This window comes from Pterocles gutturalis, unplaced genomic scaffold, assembly GCF_000699245.1.
Source record: "Pterocles gutturalis isolate BGI_N339 unplaced genomic scaffold, ASM69924v1 scaffold4892, whole genome shotgun sequence".
NCBI lineage: Eukaryota > Metazoa > Chordata > Aves > Pterocliformes > Pteroclidae > Pterocles > Pterocles gutturalis.
Window position 1 is genome coordinate 46,930 of NW_010115095.1, and position 17,321 is coordinate 64,250.

General features: G+C 36.2%; 1 protein-coding gene across 1 annotated transcript in view; it reads right to left on the minus strand.

Moving 5' to 3' along the window:
* The window catches only part of FANCC (Fanconi anemia, complementation group C), a 68,850-nt gene that overhangs the window by 5,752 nt on the left and 45,777 nt on the right, over positions 1–17,321 (minus strand). Inside the window, exons 7-11 of the mRNA XM_010075039.1 lie at positions 17,105–17,261; positions 11,660–11,712; positions 8,603–8,702; positions 4,001–4,076; positions 3,112–3,193 (exon numbers count right to left, since the gene is read on the minus strand). Coding sequence (XP_010073341.1) covers positions 3,112–3,193; positions 4,001–4,076; positions 8,603–8,702; positions 11,660–11,712; positions 17,105–17,261 — 468 coding nt within the window. The remainder of the gene's footprint in view (positions 1–3,111; positions 3,194–4,000; positions 4,077–8,602; positions 8,703–11,659; positions 11,713–17,104; positions 17,262–17,321) is intronic.

A 17,321-nucleotide genomic window follows, 5' to 3' on the forward strand; every position in this document is an offset into this window, starting at 1 on the left:
TTGCTGCAGAAAGAAAAAGAAAGGTGAGAATGGACCACAGTTCATCTCTACACTTTCTCACACATACTCTTCTAAAGTTAATACAAGATTAAAGATAAGAGAAATAATGGGGAGATGCAAACTAATGGTAGGGGTCTCTGAAGCAAAAAGTGAACCTGAGTGTGGAAGAAAGGACAAACAGAAGGACAGCTGGAAGGAGATTAAGAACTAGGAACCAGGAATAGGATACCTATTAAGCTTGTAAAAAGTTTGAAAAAATAGAGGTTTTTCTTATGTTTTGTTCCTGGGGACTCCAAGAGCTGCTGTGCCACCCTTCTCAGGAAACTCCAAGAGATCTTAGAAATTTCAGGAGTTGATGAAGTTGTTTGATACCATCACGCCATCTGGGGAATGTGACAAGGTCATAGTTGGAATAAGCTGCTTTATCTTTAAGTCTTTCTGAAAAGGTGGGAGGCACAGTTTTATGGATGAAGGTGTGATGTGTGCAGATAGTATACTATGTCTGTAGTACACTGTTGACTGATGTTGTCTACAAGTGTCCCAGAAATTATTGATCCTGTAAATTATATTGTCTGCCTGCCACAGAATCTCAGGATCTCAAAATCCCTCACATCAGTATTTTTGGATAAGTGTGATCACTGACATCAGACATATGAAGTTGACATAGAGTGACAGAGAGTCATCGTGAGAAAATAGAGTGCTGAGGTGACGGCTATAAAAGTCACCATTGTTGATATTCCACAGCTTTCAGAGGGGCAGCAGCATGGATCAGGCTGCAGGGAACTAGAGATGTGTGACAAAATCCGAGACTAAAGTTCCTTAGCTAAAGGAACAGGATCAGCACTGTTAAAATATATGAAGATACTAGAATCTGGAAATGCAACTTGAAAACCTTTGAAAAAACAACAAATGTGATAGTGATCTAGGGCAGTAGCTCTCCCCTTGGCAAAATAATCTATTTATCTGACCATAATTCAGTATTGTGACAATGTAAGTGGCTAGTTCCCAAACCCAGTGATGTACAATCAAAGATTAAATTTAATTGAAAGTTAATTACTTAGAACAGATGGCTATACTGAGGGTAATAGTGACAGTATTTACAACCGGAAGTATTAATAGCTCAAAGGGTAAAAACAAGTCCTTAAACTTAAAATATTGAACTCATTTTGACAGATACTTAGCAGAACAGAATTTAATTCTTGCCTACAGAGCCTAGGCACTACTGCATTTACAAGTCACCATAACTTTCCTGTACCATCACAGTGCCTGGTTTGGAGTCATGTGCCCTCCACTTCTGTCCCCACTGCTGTTTCTGCCCACTTTGTAGTGGCACCTGTGCCAACTGCTCCACTGTCATTGCCAAAGGTGGTCCTTCACTTTTTCTGGGATTTACCCCCACAAAATGTACATCAGTTGATTTCTGGTTTAAAATGTCACATAATATTTACTATTCACTGAGATGACCACATATAATAATAAATAATGGCACAGAGGCAATCTGTTGATTAGAAGTACATAGAAAGCACCCTGCTGTAAGACTTACAATGTAAAATAAAACCATTGAAAAGCAAGCTATATAAACAGAGAGCAGACTATAAGAAGCAAGAGGATATGCTGTACAGTAGTATTTTTTGATCCTCTGTTAATCTTACTAAGTAGAAAGGATGCAGAATCAGGAATAAAGCAATAAAGGAGAGTTGAATACGGTTTTCTCATGGATATTAGCATTTAAAAACTTAAGCCAGATCCATTTTCTTTATAACTGAGAGTGGCTTGGTAGAAAACATAATTGTTGCATGAGTTGTAAAGGAGGTAAGAGGATATTCTGGCAAGGACAATACTATTCAAACTAGTGTCCTATCAAAGCAAAGGGAGAAAAAGACAATATAAGCCCAGAAAGGGTTTGACAACAAGAGGAGAACAGACATGCTTCTATTGTTGTAAAACATTATGGTGGATGATATTTGTTTTATTTGTTTGTTCTAAGTTTGAGTTATATGTTTCTTTAAGAAGCTAGGGTCAGCTACTGGTCACGCTCCAAGGGCAGAAAGGTTTGACAGACTTCAGCGATGAACAGGCGAGACATAGCACCGAACTGCAGCTCATACAGAAAGTGAGAAGCTGCCAGCAGACAGCCTGGCCTCAGAGGGAACAGCAAAAAGCTTTTTTTCTGCCACTCAACAACGAGGAAAAAAAGCCTTCATGAGTTAACTGAAAACAAGTGTGGATGCAAGTATCTGCCTTCCAGGACACAGGGGGACAGTTGGGTATCTTGTTTTGCAAGTCTATCTGTCCTAGGCATTCCAGGTTTCTATTGAAATATTTAAGGGTTTAAATCAAGATGAAATTGGTTTCTTTGAACTTAAAAGCTGTTCAATATTCTTTGGAAAGCTCACTTTCAGAGCAGATCTAAGCAGAGCCATATCCAAGCTCTAGGTGAGAGAGGTCTCATCACACACCTGATAAGAAAGAATTACAGGGCAGTAACAGATAGAGATGTATCTTTTTTCATTATTTTCATATAGTACCAAAGCGTAATTAATGTAGACCAACACTATTCACTCATTATAGGAACTATTTGGACAAAAAAAATAAGGGCAACAGGTCAGAAGCATGGGGTGTCAGCTCAGAGAGTAATATAACAGTGATACCACAGTCTGGCAGTCATATCTTTATGAAAAAAAAACAAGACGTTTGAAGCTTGGATGTTTGCACAAGCCTGCGGAGAGCGAATACAATCTCCTTCATAAAACAGTACTGCTCACAACAGCTTGGAAGAGTTCTCTTATTATTCAATCCAGAATCAGTTTTTAAAGTTTTGGGGGAGAAATGACAGAGTAGGCAAGTAAGCCTTTCTGTTATACAGCTTGCTATTTGCTGAAATGGAAAGAACAAAAGGATTTGGTTACTCAGAGGTTTATTGATGAGGCCTATAGGTGCTACAAAGTTCAGGTTCAGTAAGTAATCTAAGTCTATTCTTTAAAACAAAGTTCTGTTTAGAGAATAATAAGAAAATTATGAAATGTAGCCACTAAAGACTTCAAATGGCATGACTTTTCACAAAGTAACATATGCAAAGGACAAAAAGTTAGAAAATATAATACTGCTTACCTAATGTTTTTATCTTCTACTAATGCTTTGAGCATATCTGAAATGTGTTTCAAGTGTTGAGACCAGTGTGTACGTGGCAGTTCTGAGGAGGGAGGATGAAAATAAAACTCTTAAAAGTCTAGTCTGTCCAACTGCAACAGAACAGTGAAATTAACCATATTAAGCTAGCATTAAAATTTGTGCAACTTGATTTGGTTATCACCGAGCATTTAAAATTTCTTCTTAAAATTTCCCAGTTTTCAACAGTAGCTACTACTGTGTTTCTTGAAACAATTCATTCACAAAGCCAAGAGAGGAATATTCAAATGATGCTGATTTACTTTGTGTAAATTCGACCTCAATATTAATATATAATCAGTGGAGTAGCATTCACAGAGGCTCTTGGACTGAGCTGAAATTGTTGCTCATGAAAAACTGTAGTATATTGAGCAGTGGTTTCTTGATCTATAAAAATGGTAAACCTGAAAAAAAATTAGGTTTAAAATCTAAAAGATCATCAGAATTCAAACTTCAGAGACAAACAGCAAGGCTATTTCTTATAATATACATACAAAAATTTTAATAATTAAAGTTACTAATATTATATTACAATAATATTTAGTTTTTTTACAATCTCAGTAACTTATCTTCATTCCTACAAAACTATGCACTCTTTCTTTGTTATTCACTTCTGGTTTAGTTTTCTTTAAAGTTACATCTGTATTATTTTTACATAAGAATTAGATGTTCCTGCAAAAAAAATACATTAAAAGAATATTTAAACTGCTAGGTCAACACACCCTGTTTAGGAAATGGCAAAATTCTGTCTTCATTTTTTTGAAGTTATTTTAAGACATACATACGTCATGCATGTTTGCTAATGCTGCAAATATTTAATGAAGAAACTTACCAACAGGACGTCTGATTAAAGCTGTTACAAGAGGCTGGTGGTGGTAAGGGAAGTAGGCCTTCAACGGAAATTTATGCTAAAATACAAAACCATTCTTTTAAGAGCTTTCTGGTCAGTTTCCAACACAAACCCACAGTGAACAATCTCATCTAAGGTAGTAATTAGCAATAGAGACTGAAGCAAGAGAACATAAAAGTAGCTCTACGCTTAATTTTAGGATTTTACTTAAAAAAAGAAGGCGGATATTTAGGAAAAGCTTGCTTAGAAAAATAATTATTTATGGATTTTTAGAATACGTGCACTAAAAATATTTAGAGTATGAAGAAAATTACATCTTAATATTCTTAGGCTTTTTCCTTGTAAACACAAAAACCTTCTCTTACTATGCAGAGGCTAAACATGACACTAATTAGTTTCATTTCATTTTCCAGTGTAAATGGGTTCACAGATCATATTAAACTAAGAACTAATATCACCCACAAAACCCAAGGGTGTGATGCAGATTATTGCCTTATGTTCAAAAACAGAAAATTCTTGGGATCTGATTCAGCACAAGGTAGGGTAGTCATAGATAGCAGCCCTGTCCTCTATTTATCTGGATATATTCAGTTTGTACACCATGAACATTGCTGCTTGTGTAACTGAGACTAGCAGTAGCATACTTTTAGTCTTTTTGTTATGAAAACATCTACTACAGGCACACCTAATGCGTAGCATGCATGTGCAAGTGCAATATGAACTGCCTTTGAGGTGGACTGAAAACTGGCTGAATGGTCGGGCCCAGTGGGTGGTGATCATTGACACAAAATCCTGCTGGAGGCCAGGAGCTAACGGTGTACCCCAGGGGTCAACACTGCATCCTGTCCTGTTTAACATCTTCATTAATGATCTGGATGATGGGGCAGAGTGTACCCTCAGCAGCTTTGCTGATGACACAAAATAAGGAGAAAGTGTGAAGTCCTGCGCCTGGGAAGGAAAAACCCCCTGCAAGTACAAGCGGGGAGCCAACCAGTTGGAAAACAGTTCTGCAGACAAGGACCTGGGGGTCCTGGTGGGCACCAAATTGAACATGAGCCAGCAATGTGCCCTTGCCGCAAAGGCAGCGAATAGTATCTTGAGCTGCATGAGGCAAAGGATAGCCAGCAGGCTGAGGAAGGTAATCGTTCCCATCTCCTCAGCACTGGTGAGCAGCCACTCCAGCAGCCAAACCTGGAATGCTGTGTCTGGTTATAGGCTCCCCAGAACACGAGGGACATGGACATATTGGAGAGAGTTCAACAAAGGGCTACAAGGATGATTAAAGGACTGGAGCATCTCTTGTATGAGCAAAGGCTGAAAGAGCCTGGAGAAGAGAAGGCCCAAGGGTGATCTCTGAATGTATATAAATACCTGAAGGGAAGGTGCAAAGAAGATGGAGCCAGGCTTTCTACAGTGGTGCCCAGTAACACGACCAGAGGCAATGGGCACAAACTCAAATATTGGAAGTTCCCTCTGGATATCAGAAAACACTTTTTTGTTTGTTTGTTTTTTGTTTATTGTGAAGGTGACAGAGCAATGGCACAGGTTGCCCAGAGGGGCTGTAAAATCTCAGTCCTTGGGGATATTCAAAAGCTGACTGGACATGGTCCTCACAACTGGTTGTAGGTGTCCTTCTTGAGCTTGGGGGTTGGACAAGGTCACTTCCAACCTCAACCACTCGATGATTCTGGCGTTTCAGCCTTCAAGTCTCCATACCAATGACGTTAGAACTCTTCTGTCTCCTTTCTTTAGGAATAAGAGACTATTTAGAAAATAGATCATCTCTTGAAACACAGACTGGGAATACAGACTCCATAAAACATGGTAAATTTCTAAATCCAATGAAGACCATATTTAGTAACTAATTTCTTTTGGGATATACATGCATACATCTTATAAACAAATGGAATGACACATTGTCTCTCCAGTCATTTTTTTGTTCTGTAAACAGCAGTTAATTGAAATTACAGCACACTAATGTATGCAATATTCTCAGACAGTCTATGTATCACTGGTATGGTAAGACTCTAAAAGTCTACTTGTCAAGTGGAATTAGCTTAATTAAAGATTAATAATCCCTATACTAAAGTATGCATGTAGCCAATTAGCTTACACCAAAAATCCCCATGAAAAAGCAGCCCTTGACACAGTTAGTAGTAGCCAAGACAACCACAGCATGAGTTACATATGAAAACAGTGTTGTAAAGTAAGTGAAAACGAATTTTCAGCATACAGTTCAAGCAAATTAAAAAATGTTTGTTTCTTATCATACAAAGAACAGTATTTTAGGCAGTTCTGTACTTACATAAGCCAAAGTGCAAAACAAGGTACAAAGAGATAGAACAAGTTTGGACATGGCTGGTTATAATAACTGCCATGATGTATCACAGGAAATAAATGTTGAACACTGGCTTAAAATATTTATCCAGCTAATTAAAACAAAATTCCCACATGAAAACCACTGACAATTCTGAAATCATTAAGGGAAAATAATCCTGGAAGAAATTATAATTTCCATCAAATAAAAACATGAACATGTTCATAAATGTACAAGTAATGTGACCCAAATATCCTTTGGTCAGTTTTCACTACCATCACAAACTTGAAGGAAATATGTTTGTACAAAACATGGAAAGGATTATTCCAACAGTGATCTCAGTACACTCATTCTTAAATTTCTTATTCAATGACTATAGAAATGGTCTTTTTTCGTAAGTAAGTTTAAACCCCATGTTCCCTTTATACCTTTTTCAGTCTTCCAAAACATAAGAGGAAACAAGACTATTCTTAAACACTGTAGCACGGTTTTTTCACACTCTTCAGCTTTTTTCTGCCAAACCTTATTCTCTCTAAATGGTCTATGAAGTTATTAGAAATGACAGATGTTTCTGACAGCTGCCACACTGCAGCAGAGAATTGTTCTTCTCCTACCTTGCAAACCTGTGCAGCTGCCAGACACGAACAATTCTTTACAAAATTTTGTGGACACATCTGCTTGCCTAGCCCTTTTTCAATTAATTGTACTATAAATTCCTAAGGTTTCAGATGACCCAGCCAGAACCCTCTTCATCCTCTGTCATTAACAGTTTTACCATTTCTCTGTGAAATGCTAATGGAGTCCATTAAGTCCTGTCAAGGGCATCCAGACACCACAAAGATGGGTGCCTTATTGGTATGACAAAAAAATATGATCTGACAGCCTGTGCCTGCATTTTTGCATGCCAACTGTTCATTCTAACATTACAGTTGATTCACAAACTATGAAACAAAGGATTTTAAATTCTATTATTGAAGATAATACCTTAAAGTCCCATGAATTAACCTGTATACAAGTTAAATAGAGGAAACTTAACAATTAAAACCACTTCAAAAAAAGTGGGCAATAGTCGATGTCACAACGCCAGCAGGTGAGGGACTTTCACCCCGAAGCAAATGCATGACCTGCAAAACAGGATTAGCTCTTGAGTGTCTGATGGGTGTGGAATCTTTACTTGCTACCCCCACCTGGGGCTGCACAGTATGCTGTTGCCATGTAATTAAATTAACATGCACAGCACCTAGATACTAAGCAAGACAGCTGCAGTTTCATCCTTAATTCATATTGCCCGAAGCTATAAGACAGATTCAATCACACTGCTAATTAAAGGCCAGCACGTCACAAGTTCCAAAAAGTTCTAAAACTTTCTTAACTACCATCTCCCCAAAAAGATGCAAAAACCAAAGCAAGTGGAAATTTTCTTAAGCTTAAAGTTAAAGCTATTAAATGATACGATATATTCTAAACTTACATGATATGCATTGGAGTTAAACAAACAAAAAAAATGGTCACGATGTGAAATGACAGTACGATCTGGGAACCTGAAAAGAAGTTTGCAACTACAATCAAGATAAGACTTTCTTATATCTCCATCTTGAAATTTAAAAATGAGAAACTGATCCTGCTCATTTAAATTAATACATACAAAACTAATCCTACTTAGTTCAGTAAGAACTGTATAAAAATCTGTCCAGAAGAGACAGTAAATTGGGAAATTTGAAGCTTTAGACTGAGGAACAATTTCTGAAAGGCCACTCTTGAAGACCAGAAACTGAAACAAGTATGTATTCTGTGTCTTCTACTTTTTGAACAGACAAATCTGACTATTTGGTGTCCTATTTACAACTATTTGGGACAATGGGGTTATTATCTCTGTTCAATTTATTATCAGAAACCCTGCTACTGCAAAAGAAAATTTCATCTAAATTTTTTCACATTTCTATCAAAGATAGATGATCATGATCATGTTCACTATACAGGCAGAAACTTCACCACCGGGACAACTGTCCCTGTGAAAATCACCGTTTGTTTGCAGGATTACTCCAGGGTAATGTCAGGTAAATTGCTCTTACATATTGGTTTCATACTATAATTTTATTCACAGCTGAAAATATTTGAACTGAACTTTGGCAAGTATATACAGCTGGAGAGAGACACAATTATTTAGCTCATTATATTCAGTCACCATTCTTCACAGTAGAATTGTTCTTGTGAAATTTCCTATCTTTTCACTGAAAAGAAACATTAAGAAATAGATCTTGACTAACCTGCTTGTTTTCATTCTGAAGAGCCTGAAGGAAGAGCTGTGTAAACACCTGTATTATGGTCATAACTTCTGGAGCTCCATCAGTTTCCAGCAGTGCGTTCCTAAACATTGAAAAGTTAGATTACGACAAATCAGATAATTAGTCTGCCTGTCACACTACTGTTAATAGAAATGAAGAAAAAAAAGGTACATTCTTTGTATGCTGTATGAGCTCATACCAGTGTGGAAACTGATAGAATTACTAACTTTACAGGCTTTTAAAATTTTATTTTGACTTAAAAAAAAACCCACATGCAACTCCTACAAATTAGAAACTAGATTTAGTAAGTGTATAAAATGTACATGCAGACACATGTAATTTACCCTACCAGTGGGGGAAAAAAGTGTAAAATTAAAAAAGAGACTACCACAACTTTATTAGGAAAATTTGGCATCTGAACAGTCTTACTGGGTTCAGAACAACTATTCCCATGCCTATGGTTAAGTATACTTTAGTGCTTTGTGGGACTGCATCCCACAGGCCACCTCAAATTAGAGAGAAAGTGCATTCTAGTACAATCTCATGGGATATATACCCAGAGAAAAAAAATTACCTTAACTTAAACTGTCTAATATAACACTCCTACTGGAGCCAGGGAAACAAACAAAAGTTGTTGATCAAACTTAGAAGTTATGGATTAAAAAAACTACATAAGGAGACTGAACTTAAATAATACAGCTGCTGTTCAGTCACTGTGACTCCTTAGTGATCATTAAGCAATGAATCAGAAGCACAAACAGAAATAGTGTATATCAAAGGTGTACTTTAGATCACTAATTGCTACAGATTTAATTAGAGACCAGTGCATTCCAATGTGCTTTCAATGGTGAAATCATAAAATCCACTCTGGAGGTTCAGGAAGGTAAATGCTTTAACTGGCCTTCCACAGAGCATGATGTAACCTTGAGCAAATGGAGCAGAAAAACATACGGGCAGCAAAGTGTTATTTTCTTTTATTTGAAAGACATGTAATAGTAAGGAGAAAAAAATGCTCAAAGTAAGTTGCCACTGGGATATAAGATTTTTATCAGAGAATCCTTTCATTCTTTCCGTAATGATCTAAATGATAAGAACAGCTAACACATTACTGTAACAGAAATTTCACAAAACTACAGGCACATATAATCACTTACATAAACACAAGAAACAGTCCACAGAAACTCAAGACAGTCTAGGTGTGTGGACTTCTGTATAGCCACACATAGCAACAAAATAAGCTTCTACTTGGGAAATAAAAACAGAATATCCCTGAGATAAAACAATTTAATACAATCAACCTCAATAAAAAGCAAGCAAATAGCAGGAAGTTATTCCTGAAAGAGACACAATGGTTAGATCTGTGGTTAGATCTGTGCTTCTAATAGAGTATTAAACCCCCAAATAAAGGATTTTTCTGCCAGGTGCAGAAATGTAACAGTTTCCAAGCGATGAAGTACAAGTTCTTTATCAGTAGCTCTCTAAAAATATCACATGTGACTTCATCTGGAATTGTATCTTAATGTCTGCACACCACTTGATAATAGTTGGAAGGATGTTAGAGAAATACAACAAAAATTAACATGAAAAGGTGCAGAAACCAATCGGTCTGCAAAAGCCAGCTAAAATACACAGCTTCACTTAATACCAAGAGGACTTAAAACTAGTATGTTTCAAAACATATTATGGGTTTAATACCAACAATGTAGAGAAACAAGCATTCTAAGTAGAAACAATGGAAAGCAAACATGAGCAGAAATGTCATCTGAGCAACAGGAAAACACGATGAATTTCTAAGGCAATATGGAACATTAATACAAGTTCAAAGTTTTATTAAGAAACACACTGCTGGACAAAGTCCTGCATTATCTGAGAAACAGCATCTCATCAATTTCTACTGTCTGGCAAATTGAAACGGTGTAAGAGTTATGCAGTCTTTTGTTATTTTTAGAAAATATCTTACATACCATGACCCTAATTAAGACAAGAAGCTTTAACAAATTTTGTCTCCCTATACCATCACAATATACAGCCCCCAGCCTAAGACATTAGTACAGGCCTGTTGAAATCACATCAATTTTCAAGTGCATTTTGCTTTGGGAAAGTGACTGGTCTCAACTATTCAGAAAATGTCAGCTGTGCTCAGACACCAGACCACAGCAACAGAAAGGGCTGTCGTAGCAATAGTTCCCAAGTGGTTCCACTCTCACAATACAGCACTCTACATTTTCTACAGCAAAGACTCTTCTGTTAGTGCCTGCACAAATCTCAACATGCACACAGACACACGAATGCCTTCAAACACCTATACCTGTGAGCCCTTTTTTCTTAAGAAGAAAAAAACTTGATGAACAAAGACTGTCAGTCACTAAACACATTATTGTTGTATCGAAAGTGTAATGCTGATAACTCCAGCAGTAAATCTCCTTAAAAAGAATTATAAAAAGTCAAGTGAAGTGAAGGGAAAAAGCCACTGAAAAGTGAGTACAAAGGACTGGAAGCCCCCATGTGGTATAAAACATCTATTGCTTTAAAACAATCTTCATGCTTTCAAAACCAAAGTCATTATTAACAGGCACAGAAATTATTTAAAGCCATTAAAAGCATATCCAATATCAATCCTGAAGAGTGCTAACATAATGTAAAAGAGGCCACACTGGTAAGTGCAAATGCTTTAGCTAAATTCCGCCTCCATGCTGGCACAGTCCAAGCATTTTCACCACTTAAAATTTTCACCTCAAATTCATATTGCAATCACACATCTCTACTGAAGTACAAAATAAATTGCAAATTTTAAAGGTTAAAATAGCATGTAGTCAACGGCATCAATTATAATTATAATGTAACTTTTATGTAAAGTTCACAAGATTTTAAAAATTTTTCATTATTTGTAGTATACTACACAGAAGGGGACACTAAGGCATACAGCTAAAGACATCCCGAAATTATAATATATCCCAGATTATAATACTCCTTATGAAGAAAATCACTATGTTTAAACTGATGATTTGAAACACTTCCCACTATAATTTCAAAACTTACTTGAAAATTTCATTAACAATTCTGAAAATGGCAGGATGACTTGCTGCTTGTGGCTGTTGACAAACAAATGAAAGAAAATTAGTCATTAATAAGAAACAACTCAAACAACTGCCACTGTATAATTTACAGCTTAACACATGGATGCTATTACACTGCAATTATAAAACTGTAAATCTCATATCAACTCTTACTAAACCCTCAGATTTTCTCAGGACTAGGTTCTTCAAAATAAGTATGTCAAAGTCATAGAAGGAGATCCACAGCGATACCAAGCAGGCCAAACAGCTGATAACAGCTGATGCAAACACCTGGGATCCAAAACTGTCTATGACAGTGATCACTAAATACACTAAAGTTGGAAGACAGAAAGAACAGGTTGTTACATGCAATTGCTGGAGGCGAGAGACAGGGAGCAGATTTACTGAAAACTTTTTTCTCCTCTTCACAGACAATCCCTTTTGGATATGCTTTGAGATTCTTGCTACGTCTTCAAAATTGAATTCCAGAAATTAAATTTACTTTATCACCTTTGTCTTTAACACTATCACACACATTTTGGTCCAAGACATTTTTTCACTGTGTTATCTTCTTCTAGGAATTTCAGAGTTGCTAGTAGAAGTAAAATATCTCAGTGCATGAAAATTTATTTTTTTAAAGTAGTGAAGCTTTTTATCATGCTACCACACAAAAGGCTGTTTTCAGAAAGTTGTTATATTAAGCATGCATGAGTAAACACACTACTTTCTAATCCCGTATTCTTAAATTCTAAGAATTATCAAATCTTTTACAGAGCACCAAGAATAAAAAAACACTTACACATTCCCTGAAGCATATTTGCCTAAGTTAAAAAACAAATGCACGCTTTGTGTTTCTGAAGTTAGCAGCTGAAAATTTTATAAGAATATAGTTCTTGAACAATCTACAGTAATGCATCTTTAATAAAATACGTTCTGTAAACTTAAAGATGCATGGAAGGAATAGCATTTATAAATGGCATTTATTATAAACAGCTTTAAGTGCCTGATGCACTATTCCAAGGAAAACTTTTATGCATTTGTTTCAAGACAAAATGTACCAACTAGAATTGAATTTTTTTACTTTTAATTGAACACAGAGACAACCTTCAAAACAAACTGTCTAGAAAACCTCCTTGTTTTTCAGAGTTGTCTTTGTCATACTGGATATATTAGGTGGCACCTCATTTTCACGTTTTAACTACACTTTGTCACATGGCTGTAGCTAAGTTGTCGTATTGAACGGGTGCCATCTAGTGTCCCACAGTATTTACAGCCAGTTGTTCAGACGTGTGAAGAACAGCATGCAGCTTGGTGCAAGGCTGGTCTCCAGACTGCACTGATAGACTGACAAAAAAAGACTGGCTGGATGAGACAAAAAAGAGATATGTTCATATCTTTTTTTTTTTTTTAAAAGGAAAACTTGGGCTAGACGATCTCCAGAGGTGCCTTTCAACCCCAACCATTCTGCAATTCTGTGAAAAGAGTGGAAAGTCAGAAGTACAGTTTTCAGTCCTATGGGCTAAATGGTTGATGGTTGAATTCAGCCATTTCTTCACTGTCTGTTCAGACACTCAACCCACCTTTGCACACACACTTCTATGATGACGTACCAACCCACTGTTGCCTAAGACAGGTTGAGTATAAACTAGAAAAGGTCCATCAGCACATTGCCACACATATTGAGGAGAAATCATAGTTCTTTTGAACAAGACCAGAATAAAAGTGCTGTATGCAACAATGAAAAACACTCCACCTTCTCCTGCCTGACAGCGGCAATCTATGGTACTCACTACAAGAAACCACAGTTAATAGCTCCTAGTATTTAATCTACACTACTGAAATCAATACAAATTTCATCACTGGTACTTAAAAGGGGAAACAAACAAACCTTCCAAACCTCACCACTGTTATCTAATTCCACAAAATTTTGATCAATGCACTGCACAGAATTAATCTGCAAGCACTCAAAGTAAGAATGTTATCATGGTGCAAAAGTCTCCAAGGCAATTCGAAGATGTGCCTGTTCCGCAGCAGGACTAGAGCAAGCAGCACAATTCTGCTGCAGCCAGCAGCAATTCTGGAGTTTGGGAGGGAGTATCAGCTTCAGGTGGAATTCTCAATTTAATGTTGTTGACATTATCTCCTTATTTTTTAAAAAGGAAAAGGCATTTTATGTTTTAATAATCTTGTCTGCGACTTGTTTGCAATATTTTTCACAGAAAGCTCAGCAAACCAAACATACCGTCTACCAGGAGCTTGTTCCATCTCTTCTAAAACATGCACAATCATAGAATCATAGAATGGTTAGGGTTGGAAAGGACCTTAAAGATCATCGAGTTCCAACCCCCTTGCCATGGGCAGGGACACCCTTTACTAACAAACACTAAATCAAAATAGATCAAAACACAGAATTTGAGCTGCACATGTGGTATCATGATTACATATTTTAAGAATGTGTGCGTCTTCAGAAAAAAACCCCACACAAACACACTAAGACTTTTGAAAGAAATAAAACCTGAAAAAATGTATTGTAACATAAGGTATGACACACACAAGTTCTATAAAACTACACTATTTTTGTATCTGTATTATCAGAAAGAAGAAGCCTAAACAACTAATTCATAATATAAAGCCACAACTGAATAAAGACATAAGTAAAATACATTTGTATCTACAGGATGCAAGTAAATGCCACAAAGACAAAAAGACTAATAATCATATACTGTGTTCTATTCACATCATAGAACACTCTGTAACAACCACAAGTAACACCACAAATACCAGTTCTCTTGACTTCCAGACTCACATGCAATTAATTGGACACAACACTTCCACAGTTAAACACATCTAGCTTTAATAAAGCACTACCCTGCTGTATTTCAAACGTTTTCTGTATTTCCAAATCATGTATTTACCTCTATTCTTGAATTTTATATTTATCAATTAAAACTAAGAAGTGTCACTTGATTTTTTTCTAATACCAAGTGCCAAATATATTTTTATTTTGAAGCATATACTTGTTTTGAAAGCACAAACATCTTTTTACAGAGGTTTAAAAAGCTCCTGAATTCATCAACATTATGAATAAATTAGTTTGCATTATTTCCAGAATTTTAGCATAACAACACAGGTTTTGAAGACACGTGATACTGAGGGTTCTGTATTACAGGAAGAAAAAAAGCTTTTCCTTCTCCCTCTCTATCCTTCCTTCTCTCTCCCTCGTTAATGCTTATTTCATTGGCACAGCCCCCAGAGAAAGGTGAGTGTGGATCCCACTAGACTCAAAACCTAGGGAGATAAGGCACAGCAAGGGCAATGCAAGGGCATGGGAACCAGAGCAGTCTCCAGATTGGTATCCTGTCTGGCAATACAGGAGTCACCGTATCACCCACTGTATTTGCTCTGTAATGCTGTAGCAAAAATAACAGCAAGGGAGACCCCACAGCTAGAGCTTTAACTGCAGTGTGCAACAGAATTTTGATGCTAGGCTGGACTTGGGAAAGCTGACAAGTTGCAAAAACAAAGCACAGCAATAACATTGTTTATAAAAGAGAAGCACAAAAATTCAAGCTCTCTCAACCTGTTGCATTTTTCTTGCAACAAAACTTTGAAAGAAATAAAACTACTTTGGAAAGTTATCTAAGAACTGAACACAAACTATAATTGACAGTTATTAATTCACATCTCTTTTTACATATATGTGCTACAAAAAGTCATTTACATATGTACCTATGCTTTTCTGATAAAGCGTAAAACTCTAATATGTGTATTTATTTAAATTTTAGTTGTTAACACACACATACAAACCTTAAAGTTACTTCAGAAAGGAAGATACCCACTCAGACACAGAATTGTGAAGAAGCTAAAGGATCATTTGTGATGGTCATTTCACTTGTTTTTATTATTTCTGAATAACTAGAGAATTTCCAATATTAATTCCAGTTTAGCCCCAAACCCACAAACCTAATAGCATACCATATACACCATCACACTAAAATTACTCTTGGAATTAAAATATAAGAGTATTGCATATGAAATTTCTTTCATAATAGAATTACAATGGTTTACAACTATCTGGGTACCATAGATTACTATGAAGTTTATATACAGTTTGGTTACTGTATCAAGATATTTTATTTAGGTAAATGACTCTGATAATGCAATTGTGAAAGAGATTGTTGAAAGTTCCTTTTTATTGTATACTATAATCAAATCACTAACATATTTCTGCCTATTTGTACTCTACAGGTTCTCTTCCAAACAGAAAAAAAATGTACAAATGTACAAATCAAGTTTCGTCTCACGATTCTACTTTTTATTACCATATCCATAAGGCAAACAGAGGTCACATCCTACAAATACCATAATCTAACTGCGTAAATATGCATACCATATTCCTAAATAAATATTCAAATGTCTTTCATGTGAATATTTGTCAGGTATTCAAATGTCCTAACTGTCTTTCCAACAAGAATCATACTGTTTGATTGAAAGTGCTGACTGATGTAAGGTCACACAAGTATCTTTATAGCACCATGTACAAGTTGTACAAAATATCATTAGGTATTTTAGAACACAATTTCTAGATCAAATATTTTCCCTTTATACCACCTCCCTGAAGATTCTCATCATGTTGTTTTTATTTGGCATTCCATCTCCCATTTATGCACCCTTCCTCTTATCAATGCCTACCAATCAGCAATATCTGTCTTCCAACTGCTCTCTTCTTTATGCCTCCACTCATTCCACTCCTTGTCAACAGGATGTCCTCTCTAAACCAGCATCCAAAGCTGCTGCACTAGTCTTTCCACTCTGTCAATATCTTATTTTGAAAGCACAAAGTCTTTCTACCAGAGGCAAGTAAGGACAACCTAAGTGTGTTAGCACAGCAACGTTCCATTCTTTTCAGGGATCAGGATGTGAAGACAAGGTAAATATGAATGTTGTCAATAAACAACAATAAACCAACAATTAAAACAAAGATTTTACTTTTTTTATATGTAACCTAGATATATTTAGTTTTTTTCCTCAGTTACATGTGGTACTATACACTATAATCAATTCACATGTATCTCATACAGGAAAAGCATGCACAGGCCTTGTGTATAGCCTTGTCTTCTGGAATACCTAGATCCCCAGATGGCATATGGAGTGCTGCTGTTGATGCCAAGCATTTATGAGATTTGCAAACATTAGACTGGATTTCTAAAACAGAAATTCACAGATTCAATTAAAAAGGAAGAATATTTAAAGGTATCATTCTTTTCCTGTCTAAAATATATATTCTGTAACCAGTTTCATAGTCTGAAAATAAGATACCATGTGCCATTATTCAGTTCTATTTCCCTCAAATATGTTAGTGTATTTGAAAACTGTCACTTCTAAAGCATGAAAAAGCAGTATCAAATGTACTACATGTTGCACACACCAGCAATGAGTCTTTTATGACACAAGCCACTTCTTCCAGTGTCTTCAACTGGATAGAAACCAGCTGGTCCAAAAGATGCAATGTAGCTTTTTCAAGGCTTGGTAAGTGACGAAGCCACAGATTGAAGACAGCTGATTCAGGCAGGGAGATCTTCTTCCTGGTTTACAAAGAAAAATACTGTTTACCCTAAGAAACTGGAAGGAAGATAAAAATGTAC